The sequence below is a fragment of the Camelus ferus genome, chromosome 33 (assembly GCF_009834535.1).
Source record: "Camelus ferus isolate YT-003-E chromosome 33, BCGSAC_Cfer_1.0, whole genome shotgun sequence".
In the NCBI taxonomy this organism is placed as follows: Eukaryota; Metazoa; Chordata; class Mammalia; order Artiodactyla; family Camelidae; genus Camelus; species Camelus ferus.
Window position 1 is genome coordinate 7,323,361 of NC_045728.1, and position 18,354 is coordinate 7,341,714.

General features: G+C 42.8%; 1 protein-coding gene across 1 annotated transcript in view; it reads left to right on the forward strand.

Moving 5' to 3' along the window:
- SIAE (sialic acid acetylesterase) overlaps window positions 1–18,354 on the forward strand; it is a 31,941-nt gene that overhangs the window by 2,514 nt on the left and 11,073 nt on the right. The window contains exons 2-4 of the mRNA XM_032472631.1: window positions 1,351–1,509; window positions 8,873–9,048; window positions 17,252–17,390. Of these exons, the coding sequence (XP_032328522.1) occupies window positions 1,351–1,509; window positions 8,873–9,048; window positions 17,252–17,390 (474 nt within the window). The remainder of the gene's footprint in view (window positions 1–1,350; window positions 1,510–8,872; window positions 9,049–17,251; window positions 17,391–18,354) is intronic.

Genomic DNA, 18,354 nt, shown 5'->3' on the forward strand with positions numbered 1-18,354 from the left:
AACGAGGTGCTTATGCAATTCTGGGGTGTCCTAGTCTCTCCTCAGAGCACTTTGCTCCTGGTAGCTGTGCATCTCCAGCCCGGTGGGTCTTCTGGATGATCTTTGATTGTCATGTAGGTTTTAGGATGGAACAAACTCAGAAGAGAGAGCTGAGGATGTCTAGGGACAAGGCTGTATTCGAAGCTCAGGACAAGGCCACCAGGTCTGTGTAGGAGACCCCATTAGCTGTGCTGCCCTGTTGGGTGTGTAGCTTAAGGGGCTGTCATCGTTTGTAGCTTCCAGGGAGGAAAGTGTCAGCCTTGTTAGTTCTGATTCTCTTTCCTGCCGATCATTTTTGTTTAAAACTCTTTTAAAAAAAATCTTAATTTTGTTAATTATTTTCTTCTAGGGAGTTCTGTCTGTTATATTCAGACAAATTGGGATATAACTTAGTAAGTTTTTTTTCCCCTTGTTAAGTTTTGATGAGGAACTCACTGAGATAATTTGGATAGATGCTTGATATTAATAAAATACTTCGATATAGGCTGGATGTTAAAAATAGGAATGATCTCGTTAAAGTGGATTCTTATTCAGTCTTGTTAGTAACTGTCTAGAATCCATGGTTTCAAGTGCTCTTTCTCTTGCTCTTTTTTTATAATTTAGCTCGTGAAATGGGTAAATTGCAACAAAAGACCTTTTGTTCAAACATTTTGACCTTCTCTCTCTCACTGACCTTATTTTTTGCATCCTAATTTATCTGAATTTACCTTAGAAGGAAGCGGACTTGTTGCAGATACTCATAAATGCTTATTTAGAATTTTCAGTGGGTTGTCAAAGAACCACAATAAGGAGAATTATTTGAGGGAAACTGACACTGGGAGGATGGAAAGGAGATCAGAGAAGGCTGTGTTGGAGAGAGGCAGGCTGCTTTACTCCCAGCTGCAAGGAGTGGGAGTGGTCGTGGAAAGCCAGGGAAGGAAGTGGCTCATTTTCCTCATACGTACCATCCGTGGGGTGCATAAAAAGAGCATTTTGGTGATCTGGGGGCAGAAAGTCGAGCGTTAGGGCCAAGCCTGAGAGCAAAGGAAGGAGAAGAGCTCAGAAAGGGGGAGGCTTGTGGACGCGGGTTGCCCTCAGCTATCTGAGTTTTCCCTGTTGGTCGTGTACTATGATGCATGTTGCTGGGAACTGTTCCTGTTGTGTTGCTCCCCTGATTCGGAGGAATAAAGCATAGTTTTAGAAAATTACAAGGACTGGTTATGTTCAAATTCTCTTGTATAAAGACTGTGTGTTCCTTGCTGTTTAACCTAGATTCAGTCAGTGATGAATCTCCCCAGTCATGCTCTTCTAAATGTTTGCCAAATTTTTTAGGTAGTTTTCGCTTTGCTTCCTACATCAATGATTACATGGTGCTGCAGAAGGAGCCTTCAGGAGCAGTGATCTGGGGCTATGGAGTATCCGGAGCAACAGTGACAGTGACTCTGTGCCAAGGTCAGACAGCCATCATGAAGAAAGTGACCAGTGTGCAAGGTAAGGCAGGCCATCCTCTGTTCAGCTTTTGTCTTCTTCTGCCACCTGCTGGCTTATCTGAAAATGAAGGCTTATGCTACAGCTCAGGTTATCCATCCATCCATCCATCCATCCATCCATAAAAGTTATTTGGGTATTTACCATGTACACTGAGGGTACAAAGAAAAATAAGACAAAGTCAAAGTCCCTTTCCTCAAGGAGCTCGTGGAATAATGAGAACAGACACCAAGTCGTATAGTGCAGTGTAATAAGTGCTGTGATGAAGGCAGATACGGGGTGTCATGGGATACAGAAAAGAAACATCTGACTCATATTGGATGTCAAGGGAAGGTTTCCAGTGAAGGTGACATTAGAATTGAATCATATATAGGGAGAGGTAGTATGGAGGAGGCGTTAAGAACCTACACTCTGGAATTCACTGTCCCCATTCTGATCCTGATTCTGTCACTTAATGGCCATATACTCTTGTTAATAAATATGCATGTTATTTAACATCTCTGTTTCCCAATTTCTTTATTTATGTAATGGTGATGATAATAATAATCATGATATGTAGAATTGTGAGAATTAAATGAATTAACACATGTGAAATACTTAGAACAGTGCCTGGCACACAGAAAGTACTGAGTAAGTGTTAGCTGTCGTTATGGTTATTATTACTGTTATAGCATTTAGTCATTCACTCAGATATTTATTGAGTGCATACTGTGTGCCAGAGCCCGTGCTGTGTATGGTTATACAGTGATGAACAAAGCAGATGTGATCTCTCCCCTCATGAAGCTTATAGGTGACGGGAGGAGACAGAGAAATAATCAGTAATGACAGTTAAATACGCAAGTGCCACAGTGGGGCAGTACAGAGTGCAATGGGCGTGTGTAGGAGGGATAATTAACTTTGTCTAAGGCTTATCTTGAAAGATGAGCAGAGCTGACCAGGTAGAGGGTCGGCATGGAGGCAGGAGTGAGCTTGGGTCAGGTTCGTGTGTCTGGACCACTGAGGTACATGGCTGCAGGTGGATGACAGGAGACACTGATGGAGATGTAGGGAGGCTTGCCTGTCGTTGCTAAGGACTGTATACTCTCTTTTGGATCGATGGATTTTAAGCTGCAAAATAGCACAATGAGATTTGTATGTTGGAAAGATTACTCTGGCAGCACTGCAGAAGTTGGATTGGAGATGGATGAGACTGGAGGTGGTGGGGACCTATTAGGAGGCTGTCATGATGTTCAGGCAGTAGACAGTGAAGGCTTGACCTCGGACAGTGACTGTGAGGATGCAGAAGCAGAGAGGTCCTGCAGAGGAGTCTCCGTCTAGAACAGATGAAGACACACAAGACAGTATGTGGGGGAGCTAGGAGTTACTGGGTGCAGGAGAGCATGCTCAGGGCTGGGTCAGGTGGAGAACTGATTACATCTTAGTTAGAGGTAATTATATAGCTGTGGGGTGTGGAGGTGACAGACAGGTAGGAGGGTGGAGTTAAAGTGGCGGTTGATGGTTTAAGAAGGGACTTGAATACATGTGACAATGAAGCTTGTGGATATTTTACTGGCCCCTGAAAACAAGGATTTCCTGATTAGTTTTTGTCAATATACAGGACTGATATCCAGTCCAGAGTGACCCAGACCCTGGTACAGACTCTTAATAATTCATGTCCATTCAACAAACATTGAAAATACTAAATACCAGGCATAGATGCAAGGTAAGTGCTTCTAGTTTGGGGGTTTTAAGACTTGTTAAGGTAAGACTGTTATTGGGTGAAACTCAGAGACCTGGAAGCAAAGCTTAAGCTGATTGAGAAGTTGTTCTCTGTTAGATTTAAATGCTGTTGGTGACTTGTAGGATATATTGAAAGTGAAGAATTCAGGGGACTGACAGCGCTTTCTTTTTGTGTCGTGTCCAGATGAGCAGTACGGAGTGCAAGAGGGTGGTATTCTCAGTAAATTGACATTGATTTAGAAATCTAAAGAATTGATGTAGTTTAAAAATAAGAAATAGGGTTTCCTTGGTGCTGATAATTAACATTACCCATAAATATTCAGCAGACAGACTGCACAGTACTGTAGAGATAGAGAAAGCACATAACATATAGCATGTCAGTTTTTAAAGGTATTCTTATGCATCATTTTTAGTTTCTTCCCCTTCATGGCTGTTGCAGGACCAATATTTGGAGTGGCCAGAGACGAGGCAGGAGGGCAGGTGGTGACGAGAAGGAATAAGATAATAATTAGGCGGATGAGCCGCTCTTTTCCGTTACGGTGATAGTGAACTTGCTCACTTATCTTGAGTTCAGTTCTGTAAACATCGCTTGAAGGCTTACTATGTGTAGAACCGTGAGCTAGAAACCTCAGGAAATACACAGAAGAATGCCAATGGCGCCCATCCGCCAGGAACTCACCCTCTCGGGCTGTCCTTTCAACATTTAACAATTAAGGTTCAGATGATGCCTCAGTTGCTTCACTGCAAAGTGACGGGTCATTTGGAGTTAAAATTTCCAGCAGCAACCGAAGGGAACCAAGTGATCCATGGACGGTTGATGGTAATTTTGCAGGAACGGAGATTGTTGCTATTGGAGGAGTGGGAGAGAGGTCTCTACATTGGCTTGGTAGAGAAGGAAAGTTTTTTAGTTTCTACAGATCCACAGACCTACTTCAGTGGACTTCTTTCTCTGTCTCGCCCATGAAGCAAAATGGATAAAGTGTTATTTGGAATAAAGGAGATAGACATGTAGGAAATTTCACAGGGCAGAGAGGAAAATGTTTCTCAAAGGAGATGCTACGAGGTATATTGAAGGGTTAGTTTCTACTTAAATTTTGATGACGACTCTGGGATTTTCAGCCAGCCTACCTCAATCTGCCACCCTGTCTATCTCTGTTAATATTTAACTTATTACCTATTATCCCCTAGGTGCCCACAGCAAAGTGGAATTTAATGGCAGAAAGGCTTTTGTCCTGCAGACTGACACTTTGAAGCACTGGGAAAATTAAAAGCTGAGGGATGACTGGGAATATGGTCAGGTTCTGGGCCTGTTCAAACCGTGCTGTCAAATGAAGCATGAGGAATCTTTCAGACACAAGGAGCGAAACTGGGGCAAATAGGCTGTATCCTCTCACTTTGACACACGCGGGGGATGCTTATGTAGATGATGAAATGAAGGTGTATCTGCCTGAATTTGTCGTCACGACTGAGGTTAAGGAGACAAATACAAAAAGCCCAAACCTCTTAAAACAATAAAAAGCCCCTGGTTGCAGTGTTTGCATGCGTGCTTGTTTCTGCGCCACATAATAAGTTACCACAGACCCGGGTGCTGAAAGCAGCACGCTTTTACTGAGTCACGGTTTCTGTAGCTCTGAAGCCTGGCCTTCACTTACCTGGGTCCTCTACTCAGAGTTTCAGAAGGCTGGCATCAAGGTGCTGGCTGGGCTCCGCTCTCATCCGGAGGCTCGACTAGGGAATGATTTGCTTCCAAGCTCCCTTAGGCTGCTGGCAGATTCATTTCCTTGTGCCTGTGGAATCCGTGACAGCATCTCTGCTGCTGCCAATCTCTGACCTCTCGACCTTCCTAAAGGGCTCACCTTATTTAGGTCCAGCCCACCCAGGATAATATCCCTTTTTATTAACTTAAAATCAGCTGGTTAGAGATTTTAATTACATCTGCAGAACTTCATTTTTTCCGAGCAACATAACCTAATCATGAGAATGGCACCCCGTCCCCTTTGCCATTTTCTGCTGATTGAAGCAAGTCGTATATTCTGCCTGCACTCAAGGGGAGGGGTTGTACAGGGGTGTGACTACGGGGGGTCATTTTAGGGTACGTCTGCCATAGCATACTATAGTTTAAGTAACTTGCATAAACAGCTTTATTGACAGAAAAATATTTAAGCCTTTTCCCCCCACATTTATATTTGGTGACGGTGGAGATGAACTTTATACAGAATAAATGCAGCTCAGGAAGGGGCGGTTTGGGCAGTGAGGGCTTCCTTACCTCCAGGTCACTTCCGGAAATCACTGAGCCAGTTTGTAGCTGCTGAAGTGCCAGGGTTCTGTGGGGGGAAAAGCGATTAGGGCTGCTTCCAGGACTAGGTGCTTCCTCTTGGGAAGAGAAAGGTTGAGGATAATTTTCCTTTTCCTCTTGTTGGCTTCTGAGATTTGGCACAATAACCTGAAAAATAATTAACATCTGATGTGAACAGCGAGGAGAAAAAAGCATGATGTGCTTTATGACTAATCGTGTCTTTAGACAAATTCTTTTCATTTTTTGCCTTTGATTGTTTATTCTCCCCATTTTGAGGTGGGGGTTGGTCAGGGAGTTGGAGAAAAATGGAGAGAGTTCTTTGCTTATGCCCATGGCTGGATCTTGAAGAGAAAGGGACAGTGAGAAATAGACCAGCGAGATATGCCAACTACTGGGTGTGAAACCACAGAGCACCAGTCAGTTTACACGGCTTTCTCATCAGTGTAACCTACAGCTGAGGTTTGCTCTCTGCTGTTTACTTGATGGAGTGGCTGGCACCCGGTGAGCATCCTCAGTGTCTATCCAGTGAAGGAAGGACATGCATCTCCCTAGATGGGAGAAGAAAGAGTGCGAGGAGGCAGAGCTTCGAATGTGACAAAAATGAGAATTTACAGAAACCTGGGCCCTGATTGGTAAGTCAGGTTACAAGGCAGCAAGTGACTGGGGCCCAGAGGACAGGACCAGGGCATCTGTTGCTGAGAAAGGCCCTCAGGAGCAGCGGAAAGCTGGCTGGACGGTGAGCTTCAACTCTTCGTGGTCGGTCACTCAGTTTCATTACCCACTGGACTCGGTGGGTCAACAGAGTTTGTGAAATCTCTGGCCAGACTCCATTGGCCTGCAGTCCGCTCCACTTTAATCATCCGGTCCTGAACGGACAGGCTGCGGCCCAGTCGGTCCTTGTGAAGCGTGGGTCGCCTTTGCTTTTAGTGTCCCCCCCTTGCCTTCAGCCTGAGGAACAGTCTTCACAAGGCTGCTCTCCTTGGTGTATTCTAACATGGGAGTAAATCTGCATTGTTTTAAACCAGTAGTTTCTGCGTTAGTTTGACCGTTAGTAACCTCTCTGTAGTGGATCTGGTTTCCCTGGCCTTGCATGGCAGTTAACTTTACTTAATGCTCAATATTGTGTCAGAGTTTATTTTTCTTCTACGAAGTGAGAGGGAAAAAAAGCTAGAACTTGAGGACTAGAACAGAAGGAAGTTCTCCAAGGTCTCTGAGGAAAGGCAGAGGTTCCTGCAGGGGAGCAGCTCTTGGAACAAGGTTCAGATCTCGATGCCTAGTTCCCTCCAGATGCTTTTGACTCGAGGGGGCTCTTCCTCTGGCTGTAGTGTGGTGGTGGTGCCATGTTCTGCCCCAGCATCTCCCCCTTTCCTTCTTTGTTGTTTTTACTGCTGGGCAGCCAAGCTTTCAGAAGCTCTGGTGGAGGTGGTTTTCCCCACCAGCCATTTTGCCTGGACTGAAGCGAAATGTAAATCCCTACTTAACAACAGTGACCGGGAAGCTTGTGTGGTAGTAGAAGGCTGAAAACCAGTCCTGTCCTAGGTTTGCTAGGGATTGACCTCTTCATCACAAACGAGTCATGTTGGTGGCAGCAGGACAGAGCTCCAGTAAGACATATCGGTGCAAGAAGCCTGGAAAGACCTTGGCAAGGCTGTAGTTGGGACAGATTGGGGCGTCTGCCTGCTCAGACGAGAGAGCCATACGGAGCACATCACACCTGTGTGACACAATCTGTACTAGCTGCCCACTGTTTCCAAAACAGTGGTTTTTCTGCTCTAGGTGAATTATAGTTTAGTATATTGATGTCTGACTATTGCTGGTATAAAAATAAAATAGAGAACATTTGGTTCTGGGCTTAATTGACCTCTCAGGAGTGGGAGTAGCAGACTCCATTGGTTGTGCTTTTGAGATGAGTGAACATGCCCCCTTTCACTGACGCCTGAGGGTTTGGACGGTTCCGCTGGGCTCTGAGCAACCCTTCCTGGTCGGGGCCTTTCCCAGTCTCCTGCTGTGCGTCTGGACTTCTGTACTCAGCTCTTGCTGATTGGGAAGAACTTAGCACAGTGTCTGGCCAGAGTAGGCACTTGGCGAGTATTTTTATAATTACTATTTTTCCTGGCTGGTACAGTAACTTCAGGATGGCCACTTCCAGTTCTTGCCATTCTTCCCTTTGAATTTACGTTGATCTGAGGGGCACAAACTGTGAATCAGTTCATATTCTTCGGCATTATGCCAAGAATATTTATTTTAAAAATGATCGTCTCTCTTATCTATTTTCTCACTCTCATTTCTTCAACTTTGTTTCTGTTGTTTGGTTCTCCTAGGCATAATTTTGCCACTTTGAAGACTCTTAAGTTTCTGAATATGCTGTTGGCAGTGGTGGTGGTGTGAGTGGGTGAGAGGTAGGAAGGTGGCAGGGGGGTGGTTCCTAAGGAATATGCTGTGAATGTCTGAAATAAGGTCTTGGATAGCTTTTCATCTCCCTAATTGAGTCCGAAAACCTTAGGTCTGGTAAATAACTCTGTGAAAGTAATTAATTGGGCGAACCTAAATATCTTCTTCAAAGAGAGATTAATTTATACGCCTCCCACAGTTCTTTATGGGTCAGTTTCTCCACTCACGTGTTTAACTGTTGATAGGAGAACCCAGAGTCATGGTAGCATTAAGCTTTGAAAGCGACGTGGGGAAGAGTTGGGGGGATGGATGACAAGGATGATACATCAAGTAAGCGGAAGTTTGAGATTATAAATGATTTTCTCTAACCTGTGTTCACATTTGATTGGATAATTACAAGTTAGTTTGGGGAGCGCTGTGTAAATCTATTAGATTATGATTATGTTAATATTGACAGTTGGATAGTATAGTAAAATTTCTCTTTTATGTATTTTTTTTTATTAAACTTCCTTGAATTCTAATCTCTGTATATGTTTGTTTATCCTCATTTAAAACTATAATTGGGTGACTTCTTTTTCTTGCAAATGGTTCAGTTAAAAGTAAGGAGGGATGAAGGGGAGGGTATAGCTCAGTGGTAGAACATGTGCTTAGCGTGTGCGAGGTCCTGGGTTCAATCACCAGTACCTCCATTAAAAAAATAAATAGATAAACTTAATAACCCCCGCAAATTAAAAAAAAGTGTTTTTTTTTTAAATGAGGGATTGGTATGGATTAAAGATAGCTGCTTTTGTTATTTTTATACATTTGTCCGAAATTTGGCCAATCTTCATAGTTTTGAATTCAATTCATCACAGAAACTAGGAGTAGCCACAAATGAGTCTGATGCACAGCAGGACTGGGCTTTAATTTCATTTTGGTTAATTGATTGACTAATTCCTTAGTGCCTTGTTATTGTTTCAGCGCACTCTAATAGTTGGACGGTGGTACTGGATCCTATGAGGCCTGGTGGACCTTATGAACTGACGGCACAACAGACTTTTGAGAGAATGAACTTCACCCTGAGAGTTCAAAATGTCTTATTTGGAGATGTCTGGCTTTGCAGTGGACAGAGTAACATGCAGATGACAGTTTCACAGGTAATTTGCTGAGTCTCAGTGATAATGCTGATAAAAAGAAAAAGGAGGAGGAGGAGGAGGAAGGGGACAAGGAGGAGGAGATAGAAACCTCCTTTTTCTGCCATGTGCCAAGATCTGTTCCAAGGGCTTTCTTTGCACGCATTAATTAATTAGATGTAACAACTTTATGGGGTCGGCAGTGTTATTCATATCACAGATGAGGAAACTGCCCCAGCTGAGGTTAAGTTCCCTGCCTAAGGTCACAGCGTTAATAGTGGACCCCGGACATGAATGCGAGCCCAGAGCCTGCTTTCTTAGTCACGGCTAGTGTGCTGTCAGTGTGCAGGGCACTGTTTTCTCACCTTCCTGGGCTAAAGGCAGAGGCTAGAGAACATCTGATGGTGATGGAGACTTCGTATCAAATTGAAGGCAAAGTAGATTACTCTTCCTCTTGGTTGGTCTTAGAAGATGAGCTTCTGGAGAGAGCCTAGGGAATGCAAACAATTAGATTTTGTTTTAATGCTGAGCAGCTAACATACCCTGTCTTTTGTTGTCATGGAGATTAAAAAATTGAGACTGAATGTTGGCTTTGCCTCTTACTAGTTATATGGCTTGGAGTAAATCACTTGGTGTTTATGAGACTGTTTTTAAAACATGATTTTTAAAAATTGTGGTTAAAATGGATGTAACATAGTATTTATCATTTCAACCACTGGTAAGCATACAATTTGGTGGCATGAAATAAATTCACAATGCTGTGTGTACCCATCACCACTGGCTATACTCAAAACTTTTTCATCATCCCTAACATTTTCTCTGTACCCACTAAACCATAAATCCATTATTGCCTTTCCTCCAACCACTGGTAGTCTCTATTCTGCTTTTTCTGTGAATCTGCCTTTTCTAGGTACCTCATATAAATGGAATCAGACAATATTTGTTTTTCCGTGTCTGACTTATCTTACAGAGCATATGCTTTCAAGGTCTATCCATGCAGCATGTCAAAATTTTATGCTTTTATGTTTGGATTGTATTCCATTGTATATGTCACATTTTGTTCATCCATTCATTTGTTGATGAAAATCTCGGTTGTTTCCACCTTTTGGCTATTGTGAGTAATGCTGCTGTGAACACTGATGTATAGATGTCTGTTCCAGTTCCTGCTTTCAATTCTTGTGGATATATGGCTGTAAGTGGAATTGCTGGGTCATCTGTTAATTCTATATTTAACTTTTGAGGAACCACCAGACCATTTTCCAGAGGCTGCACCAAGTTACATTCCTACCAGCAATAGGCAAAGCTTCCAATTTCACTGGATCCTCACTAATGTGTTACTTGCTGTTTTCTTGATTGTAGCCATACTAGTAGGTGCAAAGTAGTATCTGAATGTGGTTTTGATTTGCATTTCTCTAATGACTAGTGATGCTGAGTATTATTTTGTGTACTTGTTGGCCATTTGTGTATCTTCTTTGGAAGAATGTTTGTTCAAGCCCTTTGCTTATTTTTGAATTGAGTTGTTTATTGTTAAATTGTATAAATTATTTTTATCTTCTAGGTATTAATTGCTTGCTAGATACATGATTTGTAAATATTTTCTCTCACTCTGTAGTTTGTCATTTCAGTTTTTAAAGAGTGTCCTTTGATACATAAAAGTTCTTAATTTTTATGAAGTTCTGTTTATCTATTTTTTCTTTTGTTGTCTAGGCTTTTAGTGTCATCTTGAAATTTTTACCAAATCCAATGATGTGAAGATTTTCCCCAATGTTTCTTTTAAGAGATTTATAGTTTTAGCTCTTAAGTTAAGGTCTTTGATCCTTTTTGATCAATTTTTGTGTGTAGTGTATGTAAGGTGAGAGTCTAATTTCATCCTGTTGCAAGTGGATATCCAGTTCTCCCAGCACCATTTGTTGAAAAGACTGTCCTTCCCCTACTGAATGATCTTTGTACTTTTTTCAAAAATCTGTTGCTCATATATATGAGGGTTTATTTCTGGGCTTTCTATTCTATTCCTTTGGTCTATATATCTCTCCTTATGGCAGTACTATACTGTTTTAATTACTGTAGCTTTGTAGTCAGTTTCAAAGTTGGGAAGTGTGAGTCCTTCAACTTTATTCCTCTTTTTCAATATTGTTTTGGCTATTAAAGATCCCTTGTAATTCTGTATGAATGTGAGGATATGATTTTCCCTTTCTGCGAAAAAAGTTGTTGGAATTTTTGATAGACATTGTATTGAATTTGTAGATTGCTTTGGCTAGTATTGACATTTTAACAATGTTAAGCCTTCCTATCAATGAACATGGGATGTCTTTCCATTACTTTAGATCTTTAATTGTTTTTAGTAAAGTTTTATAGTTTTCAGTGTACAAGTCTTTTACCTACTTGGCTAGATTTATTCCTAAGTATTTAATTCTTTTAGGTGCTGTTATAAATAGTATTTCTTTCTTAATTTCCTTTGAGGATTGTTCACTGCTGATGTATAGAAACAAATGATTTTTGCATGTTGACCTTGTATCCTGAAACTTTGCTGAATTTGTTTATTAGCTCTAGTAGCTTTCTTGTAGATTCTTCGGGATTTTCTATGTATAGGAGCATATCATCTGCAGTTGGAGATAGTTTTACCTCTTTCTTTGCCATTTGGATGCCTTTTATTTCTTTTTTCTTGTCTAGCAGCTCTGGCTGGAACTTCCAGTACAATGTTGAATAGCAGTGCTGAAAGTGGACATCCTTGTCTTGTTCCTGGTCTTAGGGAGAAAGCTTTCAGTCTTTCTATGATGTTATCTGCAGGCTTTTCATAAATACTTTTTATCGCATTGAGGAATTTTCCTTCTATTCCTAGTTGTCTTAGAGTTTTTATCATGAAAGTTTGTTGAATTTTGTCAAATGTCTGAGGCTTAGTTTTAATAACTATACTACAACAGTGATGATATCTGACTTAATTTACAGGACTATTACAAAGGTTAAATTATTTTGTTTATCTCTAAAAGGCCCTTATAAATTGAAAAGTGGTGTCTGAATATAAGATGTCATTATTCTCTTAAACTTTTTATTGTAAAAAAATCAAACACACAAAAGTTAAGAGACTTATAAATACCTATATACCCATCACCTAGATTGACAGTTGTTAGTATTTTGCCATATTTGGTTTACCTATTTTGTTGTTGTTTTTGTTGTTGAACTACCTCAGGGTAAGCTGCAGACATCTTGATACTTCAACTGGGTGTCATATGTCAACTTGATACAGATATATTCATATATGAAATCTATCTATCTATCAAATTTTCTTTACACAGAAAGAAGGGTAATAGGCCAGTGATGACTCTTTTTGCTCTACTTTTTCATAGTCTAGGATTTCTTCTGTTAGTGTCAGTTTTTTTCTGTTTTAGTCATGACCTTTGAAGATTAACTTTTCTTAAATTTTGAGACTAGCATTTTTTTTCTCCTTTGTTATAACTATAGAGAGGCTTCACTGGGCTCTTTTATCCCGATAGAATGTCAGGAGGAAGAGCACTGTATAGGCTCCTAGGTGGGGTTGGGGCATATGCAGTACATGGAGAATCAAGAGAGACAGAACAGGGGAATGCTGCCCTGCCAATATGTCATATGTTGGTCAGTGAGGAAACTCATCTGGAGATGTTCCTGTCTCCATTGCTGTTAGAGGATAGGGCCCCTCTGACAGACTACAAGTGAGGTCTCTTAAGTAAAGCTGGATAAAAAGGACACTGAAAAAGTTACCAAGGGAACAAGCTTCTTGCTTGTTTACTGCTATCCTAGCAAGACAGCAGTGGTAGAATAAAAGGCTTGGTGCTGCATGGGGATCAAGTCTACTTTCTAATTGAACACAAAAACGGTCTAGAATAAAGAGAGTGGATTTCTGGAGAGGGTTTGATGGGGTTATTGCTTTGGGCCTCAGAATTGCCATTGCTTTGTTTTGTGGAAGCTATCTGATTTAAAAATAAAATAAGGGAGACCATTGCTGTTTCATTTGTATTAGGATCATGGTTGAACAGTAGCAAGTTCATAGACATATGTAAAGAATGGCAGCTTGAAAAATAATGCTGAAAGATTAGTAAATATTTTTTACTCCATATCAGAGCTCCTGAGGAGTTAGTATGAGTTAAGTTCTTGGCACATTTGAAATGGGCATTATTTTTGCTTGTCTGTATTTTCTGATTTTTCTATAATAAGCATGAAATAATTAATTTTTAAGAGAAATTTATAAAAAACAAGAAATTGATATTCACTTAACTGATATCTTAAATATCAAAGGTCAGTTTACAATAGAGAGGTGCATTATGTAAATAAGAATCTTAGGAATAAATTATTTAATTTGCACTATTGATCAGAACTAACATGTTCTGTATACTTTAATGCGCACTTTCATTTGTTCCCTTTAATGGGTTTCTATGCCTTATAGTTTCTTCTTTTTTTCTTTTTCTTTGTTTAACCAATTACTAAATAGTACTAGTAAAAAGATTCTGTTCTGGACATACCTGCTTCATTTCATTATTAGTTTTTGAATTTAAAATCTAAATTCTTGCATTTATGTCTTCCTAACCAAAATGTTAGTCTTGCTCCCTGCCCTACAAATATATGGAAACCTCTTTAATTTAAATGTTTATTAAACTGGACTTTAACTGGGCTCCCTTTTAACATAAGTGAATAGAAGCAAAATTGCAATTTTATCTCATGATAGAAAGCATGGTTTTATATAGAAGTGGGATTGCTGTTAACTCATTAAGGAAAACAGTATTTTCCTTAATGCTTTAATTGCAGCTCCCTGTTTGCACAGGAAGGCATGGACCAGATCTGTTTGTCTCTATACAGTCAGGTTCTCAGTAGCAGTCTGTGCCAGGGGATCTCATCCCACTTTCTGTCAAGCTAAATCAGATTTTGATTATTAAGACTGAACACATTCTTTCTGCCTAGAATTTACTCTTAAGCATCTTCTATATTAAACTAAGGCTACAAGCTCTGAGATACAGGGAAATGGAAAAAAAGGCTCCATCTGAAGTGGCCAAGTGTTAATTTTTTATTTTTTTGTTTTAAGTCATGCACTTGGTCTGCAAGACAGCATTTTAGCGGCTGACAGTACCAAAAGCCAATTTTCTAGTCTCTTAACCCCCTGTAGAACTTTATATTTTGATCAAAAGGATACTTCACACGACTCCTCCTTCATTCCTTTGCTCCTTTTCCCCTGAAGACCCCCAGCGCGTGTGCACGCGCGCGCACGCACAGACCCACACACACACACACACACACACACAGAGTGTCTCTCTCTTTCTCCTTCCCTCCTTCCATGTGACTTTTCTGAAGAGAGAAGATTTTCACTATAACCAACCACTCTTCAGTCACATGAAGAAAATGGCAGATTGTGTGCCCATCTTGCTGTTAGGGTAAAGTGGAATTTTAAAATCGAGTGTTATTTATAACACTGAGTGAGATGTTTATAAAAGGAGGAAAGTCTAAATGTTCATCTGTCGCCTCCCAAGTCAGGGTATGTCTTAAGACTTGGATATTTCTAGTTAGGCTCAGAAGAAGATGTCCAATGTTAAACAGGAAACCCATTTTCTGACATCTCAGCAATCCCCACGTTCCTACTTTACAAATAGGGAAATTGAAATCCAGAAGAGAAAGGCTGGCACCACATCACAAGAAAAGATCCACAGGAGTTATGATGACTGGCTTATTTATAGTTATTCTCTCAACTTTAAAACTGTGATGTTGTTCTGTAGTAGAAGGTAAAGTAATGTAAAGGATCCAAATTCTTCTAAGGAGACTTTCCGTGTGTCCTTCAGTGCATGCACGTCTCACACACACACGCACACGCACACGCACACGCACACACCCCCCTCTCACCCACGCCTTGCCCCCCCATGCTGACCTCGTGCCAAGATTCTCTGAGGAAATAGATTCTTGACGTTTCTTCATTAATTCAAGAATGTGGCATAAAGGTTACAAAATGAACACCAGTGAGCAGCTGCTTTGATGGTGAACCGCGGGGTCCCCAGAGAGGCGCTGGGCCGCTCCCGTCCCGGCAGCCTTAATGACTTCAAATACCTTGGTATTCATTTACATCCTCATTTCAATACTTGGTAGAAAAATAATTACACTGAGGTGTTTGATGAGATGAAATTTGATCTCAGCAGATGGAGTAAGGCTTCCCCTTTCATCAGCAGGGAAACCAAGTGTCATTTAAATGAAAATCTTCCTGAAATCTCTTTATTCCTAAGTTTGCTGCCAATATCCCTGGGGAACGGCTTCCATCAAAAAGGCCTGGTGATAGTGGGAAAGGGCACCAGCTTCAGAAGTAATTGCCATCATGTACAGCAAGTATTTCCCCCCCAACCCCACCCCCAACCCCATTTTTGCTAACACTTTCTGTGGCTTTCAAGTTTTGGCTTGAAATAAGACACAAATGTGAGTTTGAAAATGGAAATTTTCCAGCCAATGCTTTGGATCCAGTTCTGTGTGCTGGTAACAACAGAGGAGGACGCCAAGTCCCCTCACCCCTCCCTCCCATCCTGTTGGCCTTGCGATAGTTTGCAGTGTTAGCAGCGGGTCTAAAAGACAAGAGGCATGTTCACCACGCTGCCAGGAGGCACTGGAGCTCCCCGTCGGTGCAGAAGCTAGTGTGGGTGGAGAGAGGGAAAGCAGTTTCATCCACTGTTTCCATGGAAGCAACATACGATCCTTAGCGCTTGGTGCAGAACTGAATTTCAAGGGAGGCGACTTTTTACAGGTACCTGCTGCTGAAAAATAATTTCCCTGCCAAAATATACTGAGTGCATTAGCCTGTTCTTACTCTTTGATGTTTATTTTACATGAAATGTGCCAGGCAAGAGCCTGGATGAGCAGCGCTGGACTTCCATGGAATTTTCCGAGACCGTGTGTGGAAGACCAGTCACCCTACCAGGCTGGTGCTGCGGTTACCCGGGGAGCATTTCAGGCTGCGGCCCCCACTGTGACCAAAAGAGCTGTTTCATTTGCATCTGGCCAGCCTGTTGGCCGCAGCAGGCTCAGTGGCCAGTCAAAAGACAATTCCAGGGGCAGCGCGTTTCAATGAAAGGCTCCGTAGGGGCACCCTGGCTGCTCAACGTTTCCCTTACACTGTGGGCCGGAGGGCCAGCTGCATTCTCTGTGGCGGGTGCGGGGGGGGGGGGGGGACGCCAGCCAGCTGCACACTCTGTGGCCAGCGGCCAATGGAAAGCGTCCCAGTGTCCCTCCTCTCGCTGTGGCAGTCCTGGCTCAGCTGGAGCTCTCGTTCCCTGAGGCCAAGGGTAACTGGGCTGCTCCAGGCTCCTGTTAGCCCTTTGTTTGGGGAAGACCAGACTGTCCAGGGGGATCGAGAGAAGACCAGAGAAGACAAACACTAATAAAAAGGGAAAACTATATATTTATGATAACCTTGTTTTTAAAATAAAGAGAAACATAACCGCTGAAACATTAGGATTGAAGGAAGCAGCACTTCTGTGTAAGAGCACAGCAGAGTGAGGCTTTATCGGACGGACGGAGAAGACACACATCCGCGTCCGGCCTGAGGCCACTCCTGTCACGCTCTTGGCAACTGATGAGGTTTCATAAAGTGGTTTGGGCAAAAGTGATGTGTCTTTGGATGGACCCTTTCCTTTGTCTAGTTTCTTGGGATTATTCTTAGCCTGAACACCACCTTCCAAAGTGCCATGCTCCTTGCTTTTCCTTGGTGCTTTGCCGGGACCGAGATGAGAAGGTCAGCATTTGCCGACTGATTTCAGTGTGTTTCAGGAGCTCAGCAGTCATTTCTCAGAGGCATTTCTTTTGAATAAACTTCTCTTACGGGGTGTGGATTACACAAACCTACCTCCCCAGGCCCTTTTTGGCTCCCTTAAAAAAAAAAAAGTTAATGCCGTGGCTTTCTGTTGTCAGATACTTTTTCTGAATGGAAGTATTTCTGTTGGAAGGTATCGGCCTTCTTCAGCCTAAACCCAGCCCACAGCTCCTCTCACCTAATACAGACCCACTCTTTGAGATCTCAGATTTCGGTGTATCCCCACCCTTGGGGACGTGATTTCCCGTGGCCTCTGTAGGACAAGGTGGATCCAGGCGGCCCAGAGCAGCCCATCGCTGGTTTTGGTATACTCGGGACTCCGAAGGAGCTCAGGTGCTGGTATTGTTTTCTAGGAGGCAGTGGGATCGCCAGCCACCCACTAGGCTGGTGTAAGAAATGACATTCCCATTTCTTTTCTAGATAGTTAATGCCACAAGTGAGCTGCTGAACACTGCAGCCTATCAGTCGGTGCGCATCCTCTCTGTGTCTCTCAGCCAGGCTGAGGAGGAGCTGGAGGACCTTCGTAAGGTTGACCTGCCGTGGTCTAAGCCCACCTCGGGTAAGTGGTCACCGGAACGTGGGCCAGCCGGGGCCCTGCGTGGAATCTGAGACCCCACATTTGGTTCTGACCTGTTTATCATGATTACCCATCCTTTCATTCGTTTCTTATTGACGTCCCCCCATTCCTCGTGGCACCTGTTGTGCGTTTCTTCCCGAGACCCCACAGTGAACCTTGCCCCTCGTTCTGGGCAGAGGACTCTTCCTCCAACTTCACTGGCCACGTCCTGGCCGCTCAGCCAGCATCTCTTCAGCCCTGACGCTCTCTTCTCCTCTGGTCTTTCTTTCTTTGTTTCCATGTCTGAGCACAGCCGACTGTTGCCTTTCAGGGCTGCCTCTGATGCGGGCTCCTCCCTCCTCCAGGGCCTTTTCTTCTCCCCCAGGCTCTGTGCTTTCACCCCACTGCTGTTTTGCACCAAGTCTATATTTCAGGCCGACTCTGCGGCAGGCTGTGTCCTGGGCCGCGAGGATGCAGCAGGGAGCAAGACAGACGCGGCCCCTGCTCTCAGGGCTTACTTAGCTTTGTATTGGGACAAACCCAGTGGAACAAACAAATGCCCACTCCTGGTACCTCACCTGTCTCCTTTGCTTCATTAAACCTTTTAGATCATCTTTTCATTCTTTCACTGCCTTCCCCCGTGTTCACTCTCTAATCCTTTATAATCTGCCTTCTGCGTCCCCCCAACAGCTTGTTCCCTGAGCGCGACCACCGCTTCTAGGACCTGCTCTTCCCTCTGCGCTGCGGGGCCCCTCCTTTCCTTCCTTCTCTCCCGTCTTCTCCCTGCCCGTTCCTTTGCTTTCTTCCGTCCCTTCCTCCAGACGTGGTCCCTTGTGCTCTTTCTAGTCCCTTTTCTCTTTCGCCTGTACATGCTTTACCCTGGTAACCTCAGTTGCTCCTACGTTTTCAAGTATTAATTCATTCAACACATATTTGAGTCCTGCCCTGTGCTGGGTGCTGTTCTACG